General features: G+C 42.4%; 1 protein-coding gene across 3 annotated transcripts in view; it reads left to right on the top strand.

Annotated features, from left to right (window-relative positions):
* Nucleotides 1–26758, top strand: part of CECR2 (CECR2 histone acetyl-lysine reader) — a 330093-nt gene that overhangs the window by 163849 nt on the left and 139486 nt on the right. For 2 of the 3 annotated variants that reach the window (XM_069228063.1, XM_069228062.1), the window contains exons 3-5: nucleotides 8033–8216; nucleotides 10312–10451; nucleotides 25091–25183. In XM_069228063.1, the coding sequence (XP_069084164.1) occupies nucleotides 8033–8216; nucleotides 10312–10451; nucleotides 25091–25183 (417 nt within the window). The remainder of the gene's footprint in view (nucleotides 1–8032; nucleotides 8217–10311; nucleotides 10452–25090; nucleotides 25184–26758) is intronic. The other variant, XM_069228064.1, reaches the window with a different exon arrangement.

Genomic DNA, 26758 nt, shown 5'->3' with positions numbered 1-26758 from the left:
ATGTCACTCGCTTACGTTCTAAATAATAACTCTCGTTTGAAAAGAGTGTTTCAGTGCAAATAACACAACACTTCTCCCCCCCTTTGCACAACACTTCTCCTCCCCCCCCCCCCTTTGCACAACAGCACTTCTTCCGTAATATAAACCAAAGTGGAAGAAGTGTTTACTTTTAACAAAAACAGAAGGAATAACTGAATTGAGAAAGAGATCATAGAATAATAAATAGAAAGTGAGTGTAATAACTACCTTCACTCATACCATACTGATAAACAATGCATCATTACTCACACAAATATTCATCCAAAGCTTTAGGGCTCCTGGTTACTTTCTTCAGTTGCTTAGTAACCTGAACATCACTTTGAACAGTACCATGTCGACCAGAAGAGGAAAACGTGTCACTAGTGTCTGTTTCAACACACTCGACCTTAGGCAATGTAGCTTCAGATTCAGAGTTAGGAATTACACCTTTATCCCCACAAAATAAATTACCAGCTTTGCACTCCAGCGACCATCAGGCAAACGGGTGCTGTATCTAGACTAGTGTTCAACTCTGGAAATTCAATGGAAGTCTCATTCCTACCAGCCAAGCTTGTGGTGGATGATTCTCATAGTGCACTTCTGTCACATTCATCCACATCTTGGAAAGTTATTTCTCTCCTGTCACATTCATCTACAATCTTGGAAAGTTATTTCTCTCCTTGAAACTAGAAGAATACAGAGTGCCACTCTGCACATATGCCAGTTTCTCCCATCATTCACCCTTATAGACTTTTAAAAAATTGAATGACAAGCTGAGGCTCAAAACTAAGCTTACCCTTTTAGGCACTCTACCAGGTTTCTTTATCCTGACCCATTGGTCTGCCTCAACCTTGGTGGTTTTTACACCATATTTCCTGTCCTAATACCTCCTATAGTCTTTGTGTACTTTGTAACTTTTTATTGATATCATTGTCAGATCACTTAACAGCCCATGGTCTAACTAGCCAGCCTTGATTAAATATTGATCTTGGTTTCCTTCCACTGATGACTTCAGCGGAAGAATATCGTGCAGCAGCAACTTAGGTAATTCTGAAAGGCCACAGTGTTTTTAATACTTGCAATTCCCAATTTCAATTATTCCTACATGCTCGTTAAATGGTGCTCTTCAAAACTATTAGTGTTCCACTGTTCTATGACCACTGGGATTGTAAAATGTAGTTCTACGAAAAATTACACTATCCCTCATATCCTTTTGACTTATCTGACATAAATTGTACGTTTTTAAATGCCAGATTTTTTTTCCAGCCAGATGGCCTGTTGGTCCATCAGCCTGGTGGAGGGGCCACCCGCCATCTTTATAAATGACCGCCAAGTTGGTCATTCATAAAGCTTTGCCTGGATCCGCAGTCACGGAGGTTCCTATAACTGCATTTTAATGTTTTGCACATGGCTCCTTTAAAATGACAGTGCCTTGCACCGCACAGTTTTCTTGTGTTTTTTTTTTTTTTTTCCTCCCGAAACAAAATCCCAAGGCAAGATTTTCTTTTGGGAAATAAAAAAGGCAATGCTCCTCTTGCTATAGTTGGCTTCTCCCATGGCAAGGGTAGAATTTAGCAGTTTTTTCTGCCCCTCCCCGCCTTGGTTTTCCTGGTGGTGGCGGCCAGTGAAAACTGACCCCGAATTTCACCCACCTAAATCCGGTGGAGGGAATTACAGGTCTGCTTCTGGTGGCCCTTACTTCACAGGTCTATCGGAGGGGTTTCATCACAGCGGAGACGGAGTAGTCTCCACTGTGATTAACTTTATAGACCGTCTGCATCTAAATTGGGCAGGAGGACCGTTATCTTGGTGGTAAGCATACTCTGTCACTTTGCAACGGAGTATGCTTACCGCCAAGATCTAAATCGAGCTCTTAATCTTTACAATGCCTAGATGCCTATTATGAACCATAGTGATGATCTTGCCTCCTCAACAAACTAGGAAGAACTAGTCTATCTCTCCTCGACAGGAATAAGCAGCCATACAACAGTTTGTTTCATACTTGTCAATATGACCTTGCGTCACCAAACTCACTTTAATGTAGCCAGCCCTCTTTCACACAGCGCAAAATCTTTGTAAGTTGTTTTTTACACGCCTCCAACCATACCTTTTTATCTAAAGACTTAACATCATTGTCACAAACTCGTGCTACTTTGAAATCATCCTATTAATCATATTGATTTCATATTAAAGCAGTCAGCGTTCTGGAAAGAAAGTTAGTAACTGCATTCTTTGGCCCAGGAATGCTTTTTTTCCCAATTGATCTTTGAATTTTAGCTTCATACAATGGTAAAACAGTCGGTAATACATTTAGCGATGTACAGCACTCAAGCATGCTTGTTCCTGGAATGTTAGCCACTTTATAAAAAAAATCATTAGGACCCCCCGCCCCCCCAAGTTAGAACTTTAATCAGAGGGTTATGATCATGTTAAGTTATGTATTTGTCAAGCTCACTATTACCCACGAGGGTATCCTGGGGCTGAGCAGCTGGGTGCCATGCTGCCTATGGTAGGTTAGTTAATCGAATAGCCAGGTCTTCAGCTTTGTACAGAATTTAAGAAGGGAGGAGGCTCTAATGTGAAGTGGGAGGTCATTCTATGTTTTAAGAGCGATGTAAGCGAATGCTTGTCCTGATCTGGTTCTGTGTATGTGTGGGAGTAAGAGTCCTGCAAAGTGGGGGTGTCTGAGTGGTTGAAAGGAGATGCAACTGTTTAAGTAGGTGGGGCCTGATTTGTTTAGTGCCATGAATGTCTGTGAGGAGTTTGAATTGAGCACCTGCTGTGGCAGCTAATGTAGTTCTCTGAGGTGTGGTGTGATGTGAGTTCTGTTTGGTAGGTTGAGAATGAATCTGGCTGCCAAGTTCTGGATGGTTTATAGTGTTCTAGTGAGTTGCTTGGTGGTCCCGGCTTAGAGGGCATTCCTGTAGTCCACTTTGACTAGGGCGTCAGATGGTCCATGCTCCCGTACTTGAATTAATTTTGACATTGCCAACCTGGGCCCCTACTGATGCAGTTATGTATTGGTGCAGCACCATTATTCATCTTGAATGGCAATGGCTGTGGAGCGCCGAGCGATACCCACACTAGGTACATGCTTATTGTAATCTTCGGAAATCATGCCAGGCATAGTATAATTTTGCTCTTAATCCACCTTTCCCTTGCTGGTTAATATGGAACAACAGAGCCATCCAAAACTGTTGGGGGACACTCCATTGTCCCATGGTGCTATCCCCATAAGCAATGGCTTTGTGGTAGCACAAATACAGAGAATTACTGACATAGTGGGGGAAACAAAATTAAAAGGTAGCCCTATGCGTTTGATTTTTTAATCAAGTGATGTGAAATGGAGGTAGAGACCTTGTTTCTGATGTGCAGTACTTTACTTTATAACAAGGGTCCTGCTCTGCTATTGTCTCAACTAATGATGCATGGGATAGAGGCTCCCTTCTTCTCAGCCAGAGCTTGTGCAACAGAAACAAAATTTGGAAATCAACTTTAAAAAAAGATCCAGACGAACGTTGGTGCTGACAAAAGTCATTTTATATTGTACTTTTATTTTCAACATAGAGTGGGTGAGGTGAAGGCTCACTAAAAATGTTTGAGTTAATACCTCTTACTTGGTTTCATGCATGGTTGCTTTTTTTGTAAGAGAATATACAACCGTGGATAAAGCCAAGCAAGGGGTATCTTCCGGTTTATACGTTTTTTTTTGTTTTCACTGGATTGTGAAACTTTTTGATCTTTGCTTTTTTCCGATGGGATTATGCAGATAACCTCTTTGCTAACTAACCAGCTAGTGTTATCGTGCCACCAACAGCAGCCCATGTGCTGTTTGCTGCAGCAGTGGCAATCCATTTACAGTTTGCGCTGCCACCAGTAGAACTCCATTTGCTATCTGCTACACAATAAATGACCGGCTTCTGTTTCATCCAGGATGACTAATTGTCTTAATGTGAGCCCAATAGATTTCCCTACCCCTCATCCACAGGTTCTATCCGTATTGTCCACAGACCCAGGAAATTTATTTGTGGAGTATATCGTGTACCCAGACTGTATTGCTCGCCAAAGTATCTTGTTTTCTTCAAACTACAAATAAATGCAGCATATTTTGTGCAGAGTGGTTTATCGACTTGTCAAACCGTGCGTGTTGTTCTTTTGCGATTGATCAGACTGTACGTCTATGTACAATACGCAACACTGTCCCACACAGCATAGTGTTGTTTGTTTGCTATTGAGGTTTTTTTTCCAGGGGAATATATATATTTTTTTTTTAGTTCCTACTTTTTGAAGTCAGTATATGTAGTGAGACATTGTATGAGGTGTGCTCCTCACCCGACTCTGGATTTTTCTGGAATTGTTTGGTTTTCCCGGTTTATGGTATGTGCAGATTTTCACACCTTGCTTGGTGTTTTTACTGAGGATGTAACATAGAGGACCGTTCAGTAGCTCGGGGTCTGCTAGCTGTGTAATTGTTTTAAACTTTGTCAAACACGTCTGTCTGCAAAGTGCTGCAGTGTCTTGAGAACCGAGTAGAAAAAATAAAGGCTATCAATGCAGGGAGCGCGTTGTTGAATTAGCAATCTTGTTTGTTTTCAAAAGATGTTAATTTCTCATAACTTTCTTCCTATTACCTTCCTACAAGTCAAAAAGGAAATTTGAATAACTAAGGGAGCTAAATGCCCCGCTTGCCCAGGGACAATGTTGGTCTGCCCCTCTCTGGTAACACAGTAATATTGACTGTTTATGTAGCTCATATCCTAAACTGAACCGTCTTGGCGTTATGGGGTAGGTAGTGTTATACAAATTAACTCTACCTTGTATATTAAATTTAAACGTTTTAAAGTGTGTTTACCCTCTTGGGATCTGAATGTATGACAAGCGGGTTACGCACACGTGGGTGCCCAAAATCACCGATGCTGCGTAGTCCCGCATCTGTACGAGTGAGGGAACGTAAAACAATCCCTACCACTACTTAATACTTGCTGTTACTCATAGCTCTACCACTTTTTGTTTCCTAAAACTGCCCTACCGTTACACGCCTTTAGGATCACTTCAGGGATTGGCAAATCACTTGTACCTTACTTAACTCACTAACACTTCTCTTTATTTGCGTTTATTGCTTTGTGTTATAACAAATGTGTTCACTGGTCAGATGAAAGATGGCCGATTAAGTAATTAAATTAAAAACAAGATCTGCCTATTTTTTTTTTTTTTTTTTAACTTCTCTCCAGGTCAAGTTTTTTAAGGGATACTCAAGAGGTTGGGATCCTTAGCCACAGTCCATGTCACCAGTTTTAGGACTAGGCATAAGGGTAGGACGCCCTGGCCATAAGCACATGACCAAGTCCAAGACACGCCCAGTGCATAGTGTCACCTGCACTCTCGAAATTTAGGGAAACGTACATAGATGTGTTCATTTACATACTTTGTAAGAATAAAGCTGCAGACATTTTATTTTTTCGGTTGTATTTTCAAATGAAAGTATTTTAAGCCGGTACTGGTGGCTCAGTGGACTAAAGCACTAGGTAACTGTTTGACCTCATAGTCCGAGGTGCGAATCCTGTCAGGGCCATTTACCTTTTTATCTTCCTCAGGTTGATACAGTTGCTGCCATTGAGTTGGTTAACGATACCCGTGATATTTCGGTGCCAAGAGACACAACTGTGAACGAGCGCTCACAAATCCATTTGTACATGTACACTTGTACATGTAATCCATATGTGTGCGAGAAAAATCATGGAAACTTAATTCTGAACTTGTTCAGTTATTCTTCAGTATTGCTATTTAGGATCTTATATTTTTTTACAGGCTAACATCTCTGCCTGACCACAGCTAGGTTTAGCAACACAAAAGGATGATGGATGGAGTGCTGAACAATGCAAATACTCAAGCCCCCGGTCACAGATCTGGGTTTAATCCATTGTTCTTTTGCTCACCATGCCACCCCAGTTTGGACCCAGCCACATGCAAATCGGTCTTGACCCTGTTCCTCATGGAAACAGTCCACCCCGAACTGCCAAGCCAGGTCCTCCCTGGACTGGAAACAAGCATCCTTGGACTGGTTTCAGGGTATCACCCTTCATCAGCCAGGCTAGCTTGAATCCAGTGGCACAGTGAGCACGGGACCCACATCTGGGCATACCCTTCCCACTCAGGGCAGCTATGTTTATCCTGTTCACTGGTGGCACACCTCACACAAGAACAAGTTGTGGCTCTCCTGTAAGTCCCTCTCTCCTCAACCCCATTCACATCCCCCCATCCTTGCAATCTGCCCAAAGTACCTCGCCATCTACACCGGGGGCTCCAACCCTTTTTGTAGTAAAAGCTACTTATGTTCACCGAAAAACACCCAGAGCTACGAATATTATTAGAATTGTAATCCTAACCATATCCGACAAGGTTACATGTTTAAGTATAAACGTTTCAGTTTTTGTAGGCTGGGCTACACACAGAAGAGCTATTTATGGGTAGCTCGAGAGCTATTAGTAGCTCAGGAGCTACTTGTTGGAGACACCTGCTCTACACTTACAAGTCTCTTTGAAGAACCATGTAAAAAGGACAATTCATTTTAACGGTTTTGTGGCTTCTTTTAGTTTTAAGTGCTAATTATCAGTCATCCTTGAAGTAAATCTGTTTTAATGGGCGGCGTTTGTTGTCGCATCTGGAAGTTATAATTTGTGTATTTTTTCACAGTAAGTGTCAAACCCCGATTTCTAATGATTTTGGCTCACTTTGGGGAGCGCGGTTTTTACAGCTTGCTTCTTCTGCCACCTTGCGGCTAGAGCTGGAACAGCCATTTGAAAAAGGCGACGAATTTAGCGGACATTACATTACGGGTGCGTCCTACCACATTCACGGCATTGAAACGAAGTCTATAATCGCCTTGGTTTTGGGGCCACGATCTGTTTTGTCTGCTGCCGAGTAAGAGATAATCAGCTTTTTATTTATGGCCTCGGTGTTAGAGAAACGAATTTCCGCTGCAGGATTTTTTTTACTGGTTCTTTTTCGTGAACTTTGTAGAAAAGTGTTATTTGATTTCAAATTACTGTTTTGATTTCAATTACTGTTTTGCATCTTAGCATTTTATTTTAAGAAACGATATTATTACCCTCATTTCTGTACATGGACGAAAACCTAGCAATGTCAGGTATTTTTATTTACTATAAATATTTTATTCTTCAAAAGTAGTTCTTGTAGGTGCATTATATCTTGATGTGTTTCAGGATAATAATTGCTGGTTTATTCACTTCGAGACAAACGTTATAAATGAGAAGAGGTTGAGGTAATGTCCCCAGTCTTTTCTGAAACATCCCTTCTGGAGGGGAGGGTTTACAAGCAGTGTTTGACAGAGGCGAATTTTCAATGGATTGATCGTAAATAATTGCAGTGTTGACTGACGTGGCGGGTCACATTATTTGTAGGATTATCAACCGGAACAATCAAGCTCCCGCGTATTCTCAAACGCGCATCTGTAGATTTCCATGAGTAAAACATAATGAAATATAAATAATGAATAGAAACATGACATTCAGATTTGATGGCGAGTGCGCTCCGGGTCGATCCCCACAACCTCAAAGATAAACTCTTCCTACATCAGCTTCACAAAATAATTGAAATATTTATTGTTCCAGTACTCATTTGCATTGTTTTGTGGCCTTTCATATGTCGAGGTATATCGAACTTGATGCAAATAATCTGTGTATTGTGGCTGATGTAGGTGTTTTGCTTATTTACCTGTATTTTGTTTGTGTGTGGCATGGCTATGTCCTTCTAATTGTTATTTGCTGCACTATCTGTATCACATGTCACCTTGACTTATTTAGGGAGCACATCTATTGCCTACTTACCTGGATAATGTGTTCATTCTGTGCTATAGTCTCTAACCATTAAGGTGAGACAGTGTGAAGCACTCCACCACACACCTGATATGGTGAAATTGCTAATAGATATTTGCTTACGAGAGCACAAATTTTTAAACCTTTTTAAAAAAGTAAAATTTGTCTATTTTAACTAGGTCACAAACCTTCCACGCCTACTTGGACGACATCATAAACTACCGCTGGGAGTTGGAGGAAGGTAAACCTAACCCACTGAAAGGGGCTCGGTTCCAAGATCTGACCCTGCGCACACGTGTCGAGATCCTGCACCGGTTGTGTGATTATCGACTGGATGCTGATGATGTCTTTGACCTGCTCAAGGTATAGTGCACGGGGAGCTATCATGGAATGCTTTGTGGTACGCTTATACTCGACCATGACTAATCTTCATCTTCTGCTATATATCCACGTAACAATGCGACTAGACAGGAATCTGCCCCAAGGCGCAGCATTGATCTGGTGTCTGCAGCATTGACGAACAAACAGTTTAAGCCTTTGGAAATCTGTGAGATACGCCTCCTTACATGCAGGAGTGAGTATATGCCACCCCCTTTACCAACGAGGAAAGCAAAAGTAATGTGTAGAATGCTTGAAGGAATGTCAGCCAGACATATTTGTTTGCCACCTGTGCCTCCGGAGACACAAATCAGACACATGCAAATCAACCTCGGTCCTACTCCAGTAACAGTCTAGACTGAACTGCCAGGCCAGGTTCCTTCTGAACCGAAACACAAGCAACTTCAGATTAGTTTCAGCTACTTGAGTCTTATTAGCAGGATCCAGCCTGATTTCAGTGACTGACACCTGTCTGCAGCTGCTTGTGTTCTCTTCTGGATGGGCCTCACATGGCAGCGTGGACTGTCAGTTTGGAGTGGACTTTTACCACGAGGAGGAGGATCAGTACTGGTTTTCTCAAGGCGGGCCTCTGTCTGGACTGCATGAAGGGTGAAAAACGACTGACAGAAACGTGCAGAGTGACGCCAGTGGCTGATATAATTCAGACATTGCATCCCTTGCCGTTTGTTACATTACATTTCCAGCAGCATCCTAATAGCCAAGGTCCAGTCGACGTCTGAGACCTTACACTCCTCTCTTAACCTGCCCATTCAAATAGCAAAATAGGCTAGTGGATGATAGTGGCAGCTTTGGAGATCCTTGTACAACTTGAATGTCACGGGTTCTAAACCTGATAAGTCTTTGGCCTTTCGATTACTGACATTAAAAGGCCATGTGTCCCCTATTATTTTAAGAAAGTATTACGCGGATTTTAATGCCGTAATTGTGACTGGTATGACATGACCATCTTGTGCAAGCTTTTCTGTGCATTTTCAGTCAAGGGGACCCATCTTAAATGGTGGAACATTATAGTAGCATATGACAAGGAAGAAATGTTTTCCTAGTAAGACGTTCTTCCACCTGGAGGACCACATATCTGCCCTACTCTTACAGTCCTTTTTAAGAATTTCAGTACTCTGGGTTGGATGGATGGATAGTTGGATCTGAGAAGGGAGCAGGCATGTGACTGAAGAGTTGGGCCAGTAGATGCTGAATTCATACACTCGATGGAGACTTGAGCTTAAAGGCATGGCATATATCTCCTGGGTGGTGAGGTGGATCGGAAGATGGAGTATGCATGTGGTGGATGGCGAGTTGGCCCAAACACTGGGCATGCATGTGATAGATGGTGAGTTGAGGCTGAGTTCACCGGGCATGCTCGGGATGGAAGGCGAGTTGACCCTAAGGATGGGGGAATGCATGCATCAATGTGATTGATGCTGAGTTGGCCCCAAGGATGGGGGAATGCATGCATCAATGTGATTGATGTTGAGTTGACCCCACACTGGGCTCACCGTGCAAGTGTGTGATGGAGGTCGAGTTCATGTGAAAGATGAAGAGCTGAGCCTGAGGACGTTATTACATATGATGATACATGGCGAGTTGATTCTGAATTCCAGCCTTGGGATAGGTGTAGGAGGGGGACACCTCCATGTTGAGAATAATTGAACTTTGAGGAACATAGTCACTGGGTTCTTTCTGTACAGTAATAGTACTATACATAACATTTTTACCTCCTTTGTTACAGCAGATAATTTAGTAACCCTCCAAAAACGGTTTATACGATACTACGCATAAAGTACTCTGCAAGATCTGAGCCATTCTTTCCTTTAAGAGCCATTAGAGTACTACTCTCGCTGCTTTTACAAGATCTAGTGCTGTTGATTCTCTACAGTCAAAAGGGCCTAGTCGTCTGCAGGTTTGTGGTTGCGTGCACTTGTCAACATGGAGTGAAACCTGGGTTGGTTTGAAGTATATTTCACCTTATTTGCTTCCATTCATGTGTAGAGGCTCACCTCTTACTTGAGAAACGCATGTTAGATTTCACCATTGGGCATGTCTGTCTTTCTTTCTCTCCTAGGGCCTGGATGCAGATAGCTTGCGAGTGGAACCACTGGGAGAGGATTCCAGTGGTGCCCTGTACTGGTATTTCTATGGTACACGGATGTACATAGAGGAGCCATCCTTGGAGAAAATCAATGAGCTAAAGAGCTTGGAAGGGTAGGTGTTTATTCTTAGCTGTGTTTTCTGAGGGGCGAAATGTCACTGATGCACTTGGTTTGCTAATGTGGAGTTTTTTTGCACAGATTTAAGTGCGTTGAATGACTTCTATAACGGAAAGATTTTAGCACACTTTTAGAACGATGCAGTCTGTGAAATTTGCTAAGAGTAATTGTTTTTACCGTCTTCAATTGACATTAAAACGCTCCTATAACCCTTTGTCCTTTTTTGCATTATTACGATCAGTAATCATTAGGAATTGCATTTTGTAGCATGCTTTATATATTCTTTTATTGTTTTTCCCCAGTGAATCAAGTGTGTTACCTATGTATTTTGTTTGTATCAGTTTTTCTTTGTTAATATTAGGTACTGGAGACCCATTTTTAGGGTCAAGCGCAAAGCGCTCTGTCCCTGCTGTAATCTTTCTATAGGCTTGTAACAATGCCCATGAGTTTGGTTGGTTTGTGGGTTTGCCTTTTACAATTTGCTTAATTTCAGTAGTGGAAGGCATGCATACGTCCCTGCCTTTTCCGGTGTTCAGCCCTTCTCGAGCGCACCGGCCAACTACTGAAAACATACGAGGCTCCATGTTTTCCGTATTGTTTCTGGACTACCTTTTCTCTTTATTTTGCAGGCAGCGTGATCTCGCTGGGCAGTAGTAGAGCACTTTGCATGACATCGACCTTGTTACATGGTTAATTGCACTTTTGCCGGTTACACGGATAACTGCACTTTTGCCGGTTACATGGATAATTACACTTTTGCCGATACGTTTCATTGCGAGCGAACTTCTGTTTCTTTTTGTGTGTCTGTTACGCTTCATGGTGGCCATGGGGTCGCTTATGTGAAGCTGTTTAATTTTCAGTTTATGTGGCAAGAAAAGTCTGGGGGAGGGTTCAGTGTGGGGGAGGAAAATAACGAAAGTAGAGTTTTAGAACACTCGATGCTCTCTTCCACTGGCTGTCTTCATGATCAGCTCAGTGGCGTGATCATTGTGGGTGGTGATGATCGCTTTGCTGTGCCTAAATCCTGGGAGGATCGGCCTTCGGATACTGGAATCTTTTGTTCCTAAAGGCTAAGCCATACCTATCTACCCTCTCTAACTGCGCAAAATTCTTCCATCTTTTTCTCAACCTGATTGCATTTCAGACAAAATAACTAGAAAAAAGCAATTTCGCTTTTTCTGTGTAAGCATGATTTCCTCATACTCCGCTGTATTATTTGCTAAAGTTAACTCATGGTTTACGAGCTTAGATGGCTCACAAGTTATTAAAACGTCTGCAAATATGGTGCAGTGCTTTAGCAAAGTTGATTATCCACTTTCATTTGTTGTTTACTGCTATTACCATTTAAAGAGGTGACAGCGTTGTCTGGATACTAGCATCCACATTTGGTGGACTGGTGTAAATGTCTACGGCCTGCAGCAGGAAACAAAACTTTACATACTTAAATGGGACTCAAAGTGGAGAACACGATCCTTCTGTGTCATGGTACGTTTCTTTATTACTAAACACATTCATATTCACATTGCAAACCGTTTTCTTAAAGCTGCAGTTGATTTCTGCAGGACACTCCGGTTTGAAAAGAATCAAAAATATGCTGAATCTCAGGGTCCATGTCTTGAATCATAAAGTATCTTTTACTGAGCCAGCAGAATTCACACATCAGGCCTGCCTGTACACGACGTGCATGACATATGCACTACCTCATAACGAGCATATGTAAGATGTGGCTGTTCATTTTCTGTGATCCAGGGGCAAAACCATGCCGTCTGAACATCTGTCAGTAAGAAGAAACAAGTGGGACAGTTTACCAATTTCTGGGCGAGCTGCACATCTGGCAACTCTTGTGCTTTTCTTTCTGTTTTTTTTTTTTTTTTTAAACTGAATTGCCCAGCATGCAAATTGACCATGATCTTAGTGGCCCAGAGCCTAAGGTTTTGATGGCATTCTGACACTCTTTATATGTAGATGGTCCTTTACGCCAAACTGACAACAAGCCAGATTTCTTCAAGAGCCAGGTAGAGTTAGTTATTTTATCACAGTACTACACTGTTGACTTGGCAAACATGTTCCCATTTTTAGGTCGAGCGCGCAAGCGCTCTGACATGTTGTAATCTATCTGTGGGCTTTTAACCACGCCCACCGCACACCCATCACTATCACTCGTTCATGGGCTAGCCTTTTAAAAATCCTTCATCATCATTGGTAAATGCTTTAAGTTTGTCACTCCTTGGGGCAGTTTTGTTACTGCCTTGGCCATCAACCCTGTTACATGGATAATTGCACGTTTGCCGATTACGTTTGACTGTGAGCGAACCTCTTTTTCCTTTTGTGTGTCTCCTTCGCGCTCACGCTCATGGTGGCCGTAGGGCTTTGAGTTGGCTGGCTTACGTCAACTTTTTTTACTTTTCATTTTCAATTTATGTGGCCAGAAAAGTCAAGTTGGGAATTTACAACGCTAATAGCTCTAACTCGAGCAAATGCAAAACTCATTGCATTGCAAATCCTTGTTTTTATTTTTCTAACCTGGGTCTGTGTTGCACCCTCAGCGGCACGTCCTGCCATTGTCTTCAATACTCCTACTGTGCGCCAAAGGGTGGGGGAAGGGGGGAACAGGGAGGTGCCTGCACATCATTCTGTCTTGAAAAGCACTGCAGCTGGTATTCTTGCTGCCTAGTTCACACCATAACTCTATCCTCCGGTACACGTGCTTAGGAGAATAGTCCGCAGTTGATGTCCATTCCTACACTGATCTTTTTGCCGAGACTGGAAACAAATATCAATATTGCATTATTAAAAGATCATCAACCCTTCCGAGAAACTATAACCTTTTAAAATTCGAACAGAAGTTTATAACATGGTCAGGAGAGTGATGTTAGGATATTGTGCTTTTCTAATCGTGAATGCATGCGCTGAATGCTAATTTGCCAAACTCACACTGGTGAAAAACAAACTGTATTCCACAACAGGGAAACATCAGCTAGCTGCCCTTCTGACGCCTGGCTTAATCTTTGCATACCTTTGTAAACTGGAATCAATGTGTTGTTCTTTTCAATGTGTCTGTGGTTGCTAGATAGCTCTTTAATTAAAATATGGGAAAATACAATTCTCCTACCATTTAAAAACTTAGCTCTATTTTTTTCTAGTTTTTAATATTTTGAGTCTGGTATGTTAAACAACCACCTCGCTGAGTAAAAATATTCTTTAGAAACGGCACAACCAGTTTCCAAATAACTATCCAAGTTTGCCTTTCTCTCCCTCTTTCTCTGTCACACCCTTTTCTAGCACATTAAACATCACAGGCGCCCCACCACCCCTTTGTACATAATGCATGTGTTCTGCATAATCATTCCACTGTGCTGCTGCTGTTCCAAATGTTGAGATACACAGTTGTCTTTGACCCAGTCAAGTGGTGAGAGATCACACTGCCGCAAGTCTGCACTCGTTTTTTCATTGCACTCAGCTACATGCAAGCCCTAGCATTTCTAGAGTGGTGCCAGTCTTCAACACAAAGTAGCAAAGTAGGTTTGGGGGTGTTTAAAAGGTTGCTTTTAGTATCAGGTAAAGTACCAGACCAGCACATGTCGGTGCATACCAGGGTATGCCAACCAAATATCTCCTGGCCAAACCCAGCATTCAAGTGTGAAAGCACAGACACAGAGTGCACAGAAAGAGGCAGGTTGCATAGATTAAAAAAAAAAAAAAATGTGCTTATGTTGTTCGCCTGTTTACAGTTGTTAGCACATTAAAGCCAGGCTAACTTGTTTTGACAGCGTTTGTGTGGTTCGAGGTCCAACAAGGCTGTAATTGGCCTGGGACTGCTTTCGTCCCCAACTGGAGGATATTTGACTTGACAATTTGGGCCGGGCTGTTCATATTGATGCGCGTCCAGCGCTGATTTGCATATGAATCATCCCTTTTTGTAGTGCCACAGTGAGCAAAAAAGCGATGGACTGGCATTCATCTCAGGGTAAGATAGCATGGCATTCCACTCATCACTTGTTTTGCTTTTCTCAGTGGCTAAATACATGTTTATTGTTGTCCCGGCCTTGCTGGAAGCGATTGTTGCTGCTGTAACTCCTTTTCAATCAAGGCATCGCGCCTTTGGAATGCCCTACCTCTAGAACTCCGGCAAAAACCCTTGGAACTTTAGTTCCGTAAAAAATTAAAAACTGTCCTTTATTCGATCTAACTTTCTCCTTCTCTTGTTAGTCAACATTTTCTGCATCAGAGCTGTTGCTGCCTTTTCAGCGCTGGGAGGCCTTTGGGTAGCTAAGCGCTTTATAATACTTTTAAACTAAACTGTGGTAGCAGCTGTTTGGGTAACCATCTGTTGTAATTGCTGTTATGGTGGCGGCCAGTGTTGATCTGTTGTGGCTATAATTGGAGACAGTGCCATTTTCACTCCCTGCCTTGCTGGGAGTTGTTCTTGTTGTTGTTGCCCCTGACAAAGTGTCAGCTATGGTCACTGGTGTCATGACAGCTGTTGCTGTTGGGTTGATAGCTGTGGTCACTGCTGTTGTCCTGCCATTATGGGATCTGTGTCCCTAATGAGGTTACAACTGTTGTCCTGCCTTGCTTGCAGTTCTGCTGTGGTTACTACTATGGATACAGCAGTGGTTGTCGCTGTGGTCACTGTTGTGCTGGCAGCTGTTCCCTGCTCTGGTGGTAGATGTGGTTGTTACAGCAGTCCTCCATGTGCTTATAGCTGTGGATAATAATGTGGTCCCCCCAAAGATGGCAGCTGTGATTGGTGCTGCTGTTGCTGCAATTGTTGTGGTGTAACCATAGTTCGTTCTGGTGGTTGCTGTGATCCCTGCTATACTTGTAGCTATTGCTACTGTGCTGGTGTCTGTAGGTACAATTGTGGCTCATGTTGCTGCAGTGCCACCGTCCAATTGTAGAAGCCCTTGTAGCTGCTTTTTTTGCTACCATGGTGCAGCTGCTTGATGCCATGGTCCCTGCTGTGCTTATGCCTGCCATGGCTGCAGCAGAGGTTACTGCTGTAGTTTACAACAGTGACCTGTGTGATGGCTGCAGATGTGATTGATGCTGCTGTTCCTTCATTGGTGGGAGCAGTGGTTACTGCTGTGGCCCTGGCTATTGTGATTAACTATGGTCCTTAACACTGCCTTGCTCACAGCAGTTTCTGTTTTTAGGGTAGAGCCTGCGCTAGTAGTTAGAAAAGGGCTCGGAGCCCTGTCCATGTCACGTCAGTGTCTTTCATTTGTGTGTGGGCTTGCCTTTTAAAATCTGCTCGCTTTCATTAGTGGAAGGCATGCACACGTCATGCCTTTTCCAGTGGTTAGCCCTCCTCGAGCGCAGTGACCAAGTACTGAAAACATACAAGGCTCGCTGTTTTCTGCCTACTTAGTGGACTACTCGCTTGGCAGAAGTCGAGCACTTTGCATGACATCAACCTTGTTACATAGCTTTTGCCGGTTACGTAGATAATTGCACTTTTGCCGATAGGTTTCACTACGAGTGAACTGTAGCAGCGCCATTGTGCCCCTTTCTCACCCCCATTTAATGAGGCAAGAAAAGTAAGGTTGGGAGTTTACAACTGCGAAAAGCTCTAACTCTGAGAAAAGCGAGACCTGTTGCATTGCAAATGCTTGTGGCCATTGTTGCAGCTTTGGTTGCTCCCTTGGTCTCTGCTGTACTTTTGTGGCAACGGTGATCTCTACTGTTGTTCCTGCTGTGATCCCTGCTTTGTTGGCAGCTGTTGTTGCTGGTGTGATTCCTGCTGCTATTAACCCCTTTGTTGCCAGGCCTTTTCCCGGCTATTTGGGGCAGTTCGTGCTTAGGCCTCATAACATTTTGTCCACATAAGCTACCCACGCCAAATTTGCGTCCTTTTTTTCCAGCATCCTAGGGATTCTAGAGGTACCCAGAGTTTGAGGGTTCCCCGGAGGAGACCAAGAAATTAGACAAAATACAGCAACATTTTATTTTTATTTTTTTTAAATGGGGGAAAATGGGTTGCAGAAGAAGGCTTGTGGTTTTTTCCTTGAAAATTGCATCAACAAAGCGTTTGCGTTGCAAACATCACCTTCCCAGCTTTCAGGAACAGGCAGACGTGAATTGGAAAACCACATTTTTCAACACCATTTTGGCATTTTACTGGGACATACCCCATTTTTAAAATTTCTTTGTGCTTTTAGCCGCCTTCCAGTCAGTCACAGAAATGGGTGTGAAACCAATGCTGGATCCCAGAAAGCTAAACACTTCTGAAAAGTAGACAAAACATGAATTCACCAAGGGGTCATTTGTGTAGATCGTACAAGGTTTTACCTACAGAAAATAACAGCTGAAATTAAAAAATATTGAAATTGAGGTGAAAATAAAAGCAATTTTTTTCGACGTTTTACTCTTAACTTTTTCCTGAGATATCAGATTTCAAAAGTAATATACGTTGCGTCTGCTGCACTCTTCTGGTTGCGGGGTTATACTAGGCTTGTAGGTTCATCAAGAACCCTACAGTCTCAGAGCCTATAAAGGAGCTGCATCTTGCAAAGGGTTTTCCTTGTATACCTGGTATACAGCAATTCATTTGGTGAAATATAAAGAGTGGAAAAAATAGGTATCAAGGAAACCTTTGTATTTCCAAAATGGGCACAAGATAAGGTGTTGAGAAGCAGTGGTTATTTGCACATATCTGAATTCTGGGGTGCCCATACTAGCATGTGAATTACAGGGCATTTCTCATATGTCTTTTTTACACACTATCTTACATTTGGAAGGGAAATGTAGAGAAAGACAAGGAGCAATAACACTTGTTCTGCTATTCTGTGTTCTCCCAAGTCTCCAGATAAAAATGGTACCTCACTTGCGTGGGTAGGCCTAATGCCCACGACAGGAAATGCAACATGGACACATCACATTTTTACATTGAAAACTGAGAGTTTTTTTTGGAAAGGGCCTAGTTGTGGATTTTGATCTCTAGCTTAGCCGGCACCTAGGGAAACCTATCAAACCTGTGCATTTTTTTAAAACTAGACACCTAGGGTAGTCCAAGATGGGGTGACTTGTGGGGCTCTCACCAGGTTCTGCTACCCAGAATCCTTTGCAAACCTCCACATTTGGACAAAAAAAAAAACATTTTCCTCACATTCCAGTGACAGAAAGTTCTGGAATTTGAGAGGAGCCACAAATTTCCTTCCACCCAGTATTCCCCCCAAGTCTCCCAATAAAAAATGGTACCTCACTTCTGTGGGTAGGCCTTGTGCCCGTGACAGGAAATGCCCCAAAACACAACGTGGACACATCACATTTTCCCAAAGAAAACTGACCTGTTTTTTGCCAAGTGTCTAGCTGTGGATTTTGGCCTCTAGCTCAGCAGGCACCTAGGAAAACTTACCAAACCTGGACATTTCTAAAAACTAGATACCTAGGGGAATTCAGAATGGGGTGACTTGTGGGGCTCTCACCAGGTTCTGTTACCCAGAATCCTTTGCAAACCTCACAATTTGGCCAAAAAAAACACTTTTTTTCCTCCCATTTTGGTGATGGAAAGTTCTTGAATCTGAGAGGAGCCACAACTTTTCTTCCACCGAGCGTCCCCCCAAAGTCTCTAAATAAAAATGATACCTCACTTGTGTGGGTGGCCCAGGTGCCTGCAACAGAAAAAGGCCAAAAATGTGTAGAGATTGAGGGGATAGCACAGCGAGTTGAAAAGCACAATTTTTTATTTTATACATTTTTAGGCTGCCTCTGCTTTGGGGACCCACACAAGTGAGGTATCATTTTACTTCTAAGACTGAGGGGAATGTTGGGTGGTAGGAAATTTGTGCCGGTGCAGTGATCCTACGAAGGAAAGTGTCAAATATGCTTTTTAAAGCAAATTTTGAGTTTTGCAGAGAAGTCTGGGTAAGAAAATGTTGGGGGATCCATGCAAGCCACACCTCCCTGGACTCCCCCGGGTGTCTAGTTTTAAAAAATGTCTGTGTTTGGTAGGTTTCCCTAGATGAAGGCCACATCCAGGACCAAAAACACACGTGCCCACGCCACCTCCCCTTTGGAAAAAAAGGTAGTTTTGTAATAGATCTTTTTTGATTTATCCACATCCTTCTGTTATGTTCCAAACACTAAAATTGTGAAAAGAAACACACTTAGGCTATGTTAAAAAGATCCCTCACTCACCAACCAAGTTGGTGGCATGCTTCATCATCGGGGTCCCACCCAAGACACCTAGCATGTCACAGGTGTGCTGCGACGCCTGATTACAGCGGAGTAGGTTTTGACATTTTTACCACACATACTGGTTGGATTTGGCACCAGGGTGAGTGATGGTTCAGTAGATCAAATTTTATTTAACAAGAGATTTCATAAAAATGAAATGCACTGTTAATAACTGAAAGGCGAAAAAACTGAACCATTGACTCACAGCGCGTGAGTTGTAAAGCCGCGTCAAGGCACCAACCCCTTTACAGTCCATTCACACACCTTTCATACATGACATGCACAAGACAATTCACGCCGCCAGTTGTGGGCCCGGCACATTACAACACTTGCATCAACAGACTGCGCCAATCAAGGGCCCATCACTTTCATTCACCCACATGCCTGATACAGCAATCACACCAGCTGATGGGAGTGTGTGGACTGGTGTTTGGCTGGCATTGTGTTGCAATGGCCAACAGCAAGTCACTATTTGCACCGCCAGCCTAGGGCCACTCCACGCACTCCACCATCACTTTAATTTTTTTTTTTTTATAAGCAACAAAGAAATTACTAACTAACTATAAGTACAAAACTACAATCACAAAAGCTCTAACTAAATATATGACAGTAATGCCAACCGTGAAACTGAACATATGAAAATATAAAACAGGCAGTTTATGCTCATAGTATTTCCCAAAAGTTCTTTCTGGTGTGGTAACTCCTTAAACAGCCGGCCACACACAGCCCAGGCTTTAAAGGGCAATCGAAGCAGTACATCAGAGTCTCCCTCTGGATACCTCTTCAGACACAAACTCTACATTTCTTAGCTGGAAAGTCTTTTTTGGGAGGGGGAGCAATCTGATCAGGAAAGTGGCAGTCGTTCAATCTAGCCACATCCTCCACCACTGCTAATCTAGGAACTCTTACATGATCCACCACAACAAGGCTCTCTATCACTGACTCAGGGGAACAATCCTTAAACACAATAAAAGCATTAAAAGTTGCTAGATTTAACAAATGAATCGCCAACTTTTTATACCACACGTAAGACTTACGAACAGCAGTTTAGGGTTCCAACCTCTGATCTACTCTATCAACACCACCCTTTTGCCTATTGTAGTCTAAAATGCACACAGGTTTGCGCACTTCAGCAACTATTCCCCAAACAGCCACAGGTGAAGTACTCTGATCATGGATGGTAGTTAGCATGTACACATCCCTCCTTGTCTACAAATTTCAGAGCTAGCAGCTCATCATTCCGCAAGGCACTGCACTGTCCCCTCAAGTTTTTTACAGACAAGCTCCCTTGGATAGCCTTTCCGGTTAGAGTGGATTGTGCCACAAGCAACAATGTCCACTTTGAACAATTCCTTGAACAACTGAACTCCAGTGTAGAAGTTCTCTACATACAAATGGTGACCTTTGTTAAACAGTTGTCTACCAAGTTCCCGCACAATTTTCTCACTAACTCCAAAAGTGGGCAGACAACCTGGGGGGGTCAATACTGCAATCCCTATCTATGTAGACCCGGAAATTATAAACATATCCTGTACTACTTTCAGACGGCATATACAATTTAATTCCATACCGTGCCCTTTTGATAGGAATATACTGCCTAAAAACCAAACGACCCTTGAACAGGACCAAAAACTTATGCACACTTATTTCTTTGCCTGGAACATAGACCTCTGAAAACCGATCTACAAAATGATCAAGGACAGGCCCAATCTTAAAAAGACGGTGTCAATCAGGGTGATCTGTTGGCAAGGTTAAAGCATTGTCAACAAAATGCAGCATTTGAAGAAGAAGCAAATACTAATTACGAGTCATGGTTGCAGGAAATATAGCCGTTGCATCAAGGGACTAGTAGACCAATAAGAGCCAGTGATGGCTTCCTTATCAACCCCATCAAATAAGTCAAACCCAAGAACCTTTTCATCTCTTCCAGATTTGTGGGAATCCACTGAGAAGCTCTAGACTGAGGCCTAAATCTGACAGCATTGTCCCTAAAATACTGCTCCGCATACAAATTAGTCTGCTCAACAATTTCTTCCAAAAATACAACTCAAAGAAATTGAGAGGCAAAAGGTTTTTCGTATTTACCCTATACCCTGGGAGACCAATAAAGTCAGGCAACTGTGGCTGTTCCATGTTCGGGGCAGCCCAGGTGTCAGGTTTTCCAATGAGAATGCTTTCAGCCCCAGGCAGCTGCACTATTGGTACATCAGTGTCTTCCTCTAAAACAGGCCCTCCATCTGCACTCTGAGTAGCTTCCTCATCAGAAGATTCCTCTTGAACCGAAAACTCACTGCCAGAATCTCTCACTTCCTCCTCTGCCTCAGATGCAGAGTCAGTCTCATAATCGTGGTCAGAAGACGACTCAAAAAGCATGCCAACAACCTGCTGAGCGTTCACTCTGCGGCTAGCCATGATCTCTTCTAAGAAGTGTAACTTGAGAAATGCGCCAACAACAACCAGCACTGTCTAAAATAAGTAATAAACAAAGTGTGGCTTTATCAAAATAGTTATGTACTCACAAACTATACAACTCACTTGCCTGAAAAAGCTCAACTCACCAGCAACTACTCTGCGCAGACACAGCAATCACCAATGGTTTCCCACTAAAAAGAAAAGCAAATTAGAAAAAAGACACCACAAATATCACTGTGCACAAATCAATTTCACAAACAATCCTGCATTTAGTACACCACCCTCAAACATGTCATTCATGCATGACAACAATACTTTGGAGTAAATTTACTTACCTAAAACATGCAACTATGCAAACCGCAGAGCGTGCGTGTGTACGCACACACACACACAATTTTTCTCTTTCTTTTTCTTTCTCTTTTGCTCTCTTTTGCGCTCTCTTTTGCTATTTCTTTTTTAAATTCTTTCTTTCTTTCTTTCTTTCTTTCTTTCTTTCTTTCTTTCTTTCTTTCTTTCTTTCTTTCTTTCTTTCTTTCTTTCTTTCTTTCTTTCTTTCTTTCTCTCTTTCTTTTTCATTCCTTTTCTCCCTTTCCTTCTCTCCCTTTCCTTCTCTCCCTTTCCTTCTCTCCTTCCCTATCTCCCTCCCTCCCTCTCTGCCACTGCACTTGTTCCTACTTTTCTGACAAATGTTGCTGTTGTTGATCCTGTATAGTTGCAGCTGTCCTTGCTGCTGTTGTCCCACCTGTATGAAGCTGTTTTTGCTGCTTCTGTGAGCCCTGCCCTGCGTGCTCTAATGGTGCTGCTGTCATTGCCTTTGTAGTGACCTGGTCATAGCTATCGTGACCACCTTTGCTGCAGTTTCTCTTAAGGTGAAGCCATTGCCACTGCTGCTAATCCTTCACACGTTACTATTAGGATAACTTTAGTTTCTTCTTCTTGTGTCAGAAGCTGTGGTTGCTGCTATTGCCCCTGCTGTGGTGGCAGGTATAGTTGCTAATGTGATAGCTGGTGCTTGAAGCTGTTGTTGCTGCTATGACTCCACCAAGTACTATCACATGATATCTTTTTAACCTTTTATTTTTTCAGCCTAGTTCAGATAGCTTGTAAGGTTCAGTGAAAATTTCACAAACTGCGTTGTTCGTAGTCCGTTCATGCATTTCTGTCTAGACCTAATTTTGTCAAGGCTAACCACTAAAAAGCACAAACTTAAAAATCTACCACTTTCTCGGTTTCTCGAGTGGGGCAGATTTATGCATTTATTTTTTGTTGGGTAACCCATAGTCGTGCCGCTCTTTATTTCCTGCAGCAGGGTAGTACTAAACATGCATTGACAAAGCCAATAGGTCTTGCTTTTTGACTGTCAGAGCAGGCCCTCTGGCTTTCCCAATTGTTTTTGCTAATGGTGTTAACCATTGGCAAAAAGAACAAGACCTTTTGGCTTTGGCAGTGCTTGTATTCTAGTGGGGTTCTAATGTGTCCATTCCTTGGTGGATGAAGAAATGTTAACAATTTTTCTGCTGCCAGAAACTAGGTTCCTTCCTTTCAGTATGCCCTCAAATTTAAAAGAACTTAAGATCCGTTTGCTGTTAACTACCCGAGCGAGATCCTAACCTTCTGTGCCTATGCAACAGTTAAAACATCTGAGTTAGTTCGAGGGACGGAGAGACAGGCAGTCTCTACAACTTCAAACAAAAGGAAACATATGCTTTGTGGCACAACATCGTTTACACATTAGAGTCTGCTTTATGGACCTTCCGTGGCTATGCAACAATTAAAAACCTCTGCAATAGTTCAAGTGGCGGAGACACAGACAGTCACAACATTGAGAAATAAAGGGAAACCATATGCTACGCAGCACTAATTGCGCTTACAGGCCATAGTTCACATACCGATCAACAGGCACCCTAAATGAAATCATGTCTGACATTTGATCTTGGTCTTCGCATGAGCAGCAAACGTGACAAAATAAGAATTACAGCCCTGTTTACACAAAAATGTGGAGGAGTGAAAACACAGAGTGTTCGCATCCAAAAGCACTTGCTGGACTCGGCCAGTGCTGAAAGCAACAAAAAAAGAAGTGTGCCTACACAAATAGAATTAGCCAAAAATGCAAGTACTAGGTGATAACTCAGTGAGCAAGACATCAAAAGGAGGGACAAAAAACACAGATTAGACACATACATACATGCATGCAAGCTTTCAGAAAGGAGACACAGACAGGTGAATCAAAAATGACGGGCAGTCTTAAAGCCAATGCAGTGCTTGCGCTACCTAAGCAAGACCTAAAAGTAGCAAGTTGATGTTTACCTTTTTTTTAATCTCCAACATACTACTGCCCCTAGTTACTGCTGCATTGGTTCTTTCCACCAGCTAACTGGCATTTCCATCCTGTCTTTGTCATTTCTGAGCTGTCTGTTCTCTAGTAATTTCTCTGTCCTTTTCCTTGACGCGCTTTCAACATGGTGGGTGATTGAGTCTTGTCTGAAGGTCCAGTTGGCTTCTATCTAAGTGGGAGCTTTGCCTTAATATAGCACTGATTTCAATATTATTTGTTGGTCGATCTCTGCCATCTAGTGGGGACTATCATAAATCACATTAATTTTTTTTTACATTTTATTTATTAAAGTCCATGTTGAATGCGGTGGACTATACAATTGTACCGCATCAAACTATATTTTAGCCAATATTTCTTTATCTGTATTCCTCCTTCTTGAAGCGCCACCAGTGATGTGTGCTGTACATCTGTTTCATTCTGACATTTCTCTATGATGCCCTTTGTCTCCTAGTTGCTCACATAAGCAAGACCCCTAGTAATGGCTTGTTGATCACTTGGTCTCATGACCACTACTTACCTAACCATGGTCTTTCTCGCAGCGTGAAATCTTACAGGTTCTGCACTCGGTGGAAAAGCTGGGGAGAGATGGGAATAAAAAATCCAAATGCTTCTTGTCTGCCAGTCCTCACCCACTTTGCTGTAGAGTATTGGGGTCAGTGTGCTGAAGCAGTGCTCATGGAATCTAGCATGACTAGACATACTGTGCTTTACGCCCTGAATAAATGTGCAGAGACCGCACTACTACATACCACGTTTGGCCACACCCAGCCTGCTTACTGTGTTGGACCTTACAAAGCCGGAATTGCATTTAAATTGGTAAGAATGTCCAATATACGGAGTCAACACCGCATTTAGTGAACCCCCGTAAGGTCATTTCTTCCAATCACACTATTGTTTGCTACTGGTGCCAAGAGCTGTGAGCCAAGTGGCCCATGAGTAGCGCATTACACCTCCTTAATTGCCTCAAGTAAGAGTTATATCAGAAAAGCTGCATCTTGAGTTCCCATGAGTTCTGCAGGTCTTCCCTCCTCCACCTATGTCATAGAGGAGCGGAGGGGCTGCTGTATGACTGTGAACAATCGCTGCTGCCCCCACAGCCATACATGGTTTTAACATTGAGACAAAGATGGGAAAGTCCACCATGAAGCATTTGACAGTGTCTCCTCACTTCGGGTTCCATTACATGCATATCTGAGCCTTACACACTCTTCCAGATCATTGTTGGCTCTGGTGTATTCATAGTATCCTGGACTATTCCATCATTTAACGCACTCAGCCTCAACCAGCTGAAAGGACGAAAGCAGAACTACAGTGACCGCTGAGGGTGGGTTCTTTTCCTGTAGACACAAAAAGGAGAAAGAATCTTTACTACATCAGGCCCAAAAAAATTCTAAACCTTCCCAAGACACCAGATCTTTCTAAGCCAGTAAGTATAATGATCAGTGACAACACCATTGTTCAGAGTGAATTAGGAATTTTATTCCATGCTACAGTACTTATCTATCAAGTAGCTCTGAAACTCCTCTACATGTTCCAAATATGGCCTCTTTGTTTCATTAATTGCACCCAGTTTTCCTCTTTTGGATTTTATGCTATTCCCTGTAATTGTGGGTGCTGTGCCTTGCTACCTAGTTTGAACACCGACTCAAATTAATGTCCTTTTATTACTCTAAAAGGACACAGCTAACTATTATGTCTCTTAAATGCAGGGGACCAGGACAAACCGATCTTGTTCCGGAGAAGCCAGTCAGAAAGCGAGGACGGCCACCTAAGAAGAAAGTGGTGGAGGAAACGCCTGTGAGGTAAAAAAAAAAAGAAGAAAAAAAAAGTTCCCAAACAAAAAAATTCTGCATTTGGTTATTTCTTTTTTGTAACGCATATTATGCTAATAAATGTAGGCCGCGTTTTGAGCTTTTTATGGTCGTAAGGTGAAGGTTGCAGGTGTGAACAATTGATAATGCTAGATTCTCAACAATTAATCAACAAAACATAGATATTGATCTTCATTGTTGCATCTTTTCATATGTGTGGAAAGATATGATATTTTATTGTGGGTAGGGAAGAGAGCTACTTCATTGCTTAATACCCCTCCCACAGTCTCTTCGAACTACTCAGTCCAACTATCTCCACCAGAATCCCCTGAACATTCTGCATTCCTATTCCAAGGTGTAATGTGCCCGTCCCACACAGCTAAAGCCAGACACCATACACCTTTCTGTCATACATCAAGAATTTCTGAGAAAACAAGGCATAGATGGAAAATATTCATGCGGAAGCAAAGGAAACCTATAGCAAGGAAAGAAAAATGACATAGCATAGAGGAACTATACTAATTATGCAGGTTTCCTGGGAACTCTTATAGGCAAGATCAATGTCACTGTAATCAAATCAAAACTCACTGTCTGTCATATGATATGGGTGACAAGTCACTTCTTCATTCAAACTATTCCTACACACTGACACTCCCAAATTCATGATTCTTCCATTAGAAGTCTTTCTTGCATTCCTAATGAGCCTGATAACATTGAGTGGTTTTGTAATCTTGGACCACATCTGTCAATGCTTTTATCTTCTCCCATTTACCCATCTCCTGCATTCTTTCACAAGTAGCTTTTTGTACTCTCCTCACACTTCTTTTGCAATACCATTTCCATCTTTCTCAGCCCATCTTCAGGCGAAAATCTTCACACCCTCTCCCCCTAATACATCCATTCAGAAACAACTTTACTATTCATATCCCTTCATCTTGAACAATTCAAAAGGAGTTTAACCAGTGTTCTGATATCGCATCATGCAGAATGTAATGATCCTTTCATTCAATTGCCTTTTCAAATCTAATCTTTTACTTTTCCATAGCTTCCTTCAGCTTGCAATTAAATCTCTTCACCATACCATTGGTCTTAGGATGGTAAAGTGCACTCCTCTTATGCGCAGTGTCATATGCCTCAAAATAATCCTAGATATATGGGTGCAGAACTGCACTGCAATCGTATGTGAGAATCCTCCTGCAATAACTCTCCCTCTGAAATACCTCAAACAAGAATTTCTTACTGATGTACAAAGTGTTATTTCACCTCCAGTCACCTAGAAAACAGATCCACCAAGCCCAAAATGTTTAGAAAATACACTTCCGCTACTAATAGATCTACTAAATCCAAAGTTGCTTAATCATAAGGTGCCTTTGGTAATTCACAGCAATGCATGGGATGTGTACAATTCTTAGAAATGTTGTCACTCTTCCCACACTCCTAGCAATCTCTCATGCATCCACCAGAAGTCCAGCCTAACTCTTTCTTTAGTTATTTCCACTCCCACATTTCCCTGATATGTTGGTTCAATTAACTATTGCTTCAGAGACCTTGTGGGGAATTAGCCTT

This window comes from Pleurodeles waltl, chromosome 4_1 (genome assembly GCF_031143425.1).
Source record: "Pleurodeles waltl isolate 20211129_DDA chromosome 4_1, aPleWal1.hap1.20221129, whole genome shotgun sequence".
Taxonomy (NCBI): Eukaryota; Metazoa; Chordata; class Amphibia; order Caudata; family Salamandridae; genus Pleurodeles; species Pleurodeles waltl.
The sequence above is the reverse complement of the archived record's forward strand: the minus strand, read 5'-3'. Positions and strand labels throughout refer to the sequence as shown.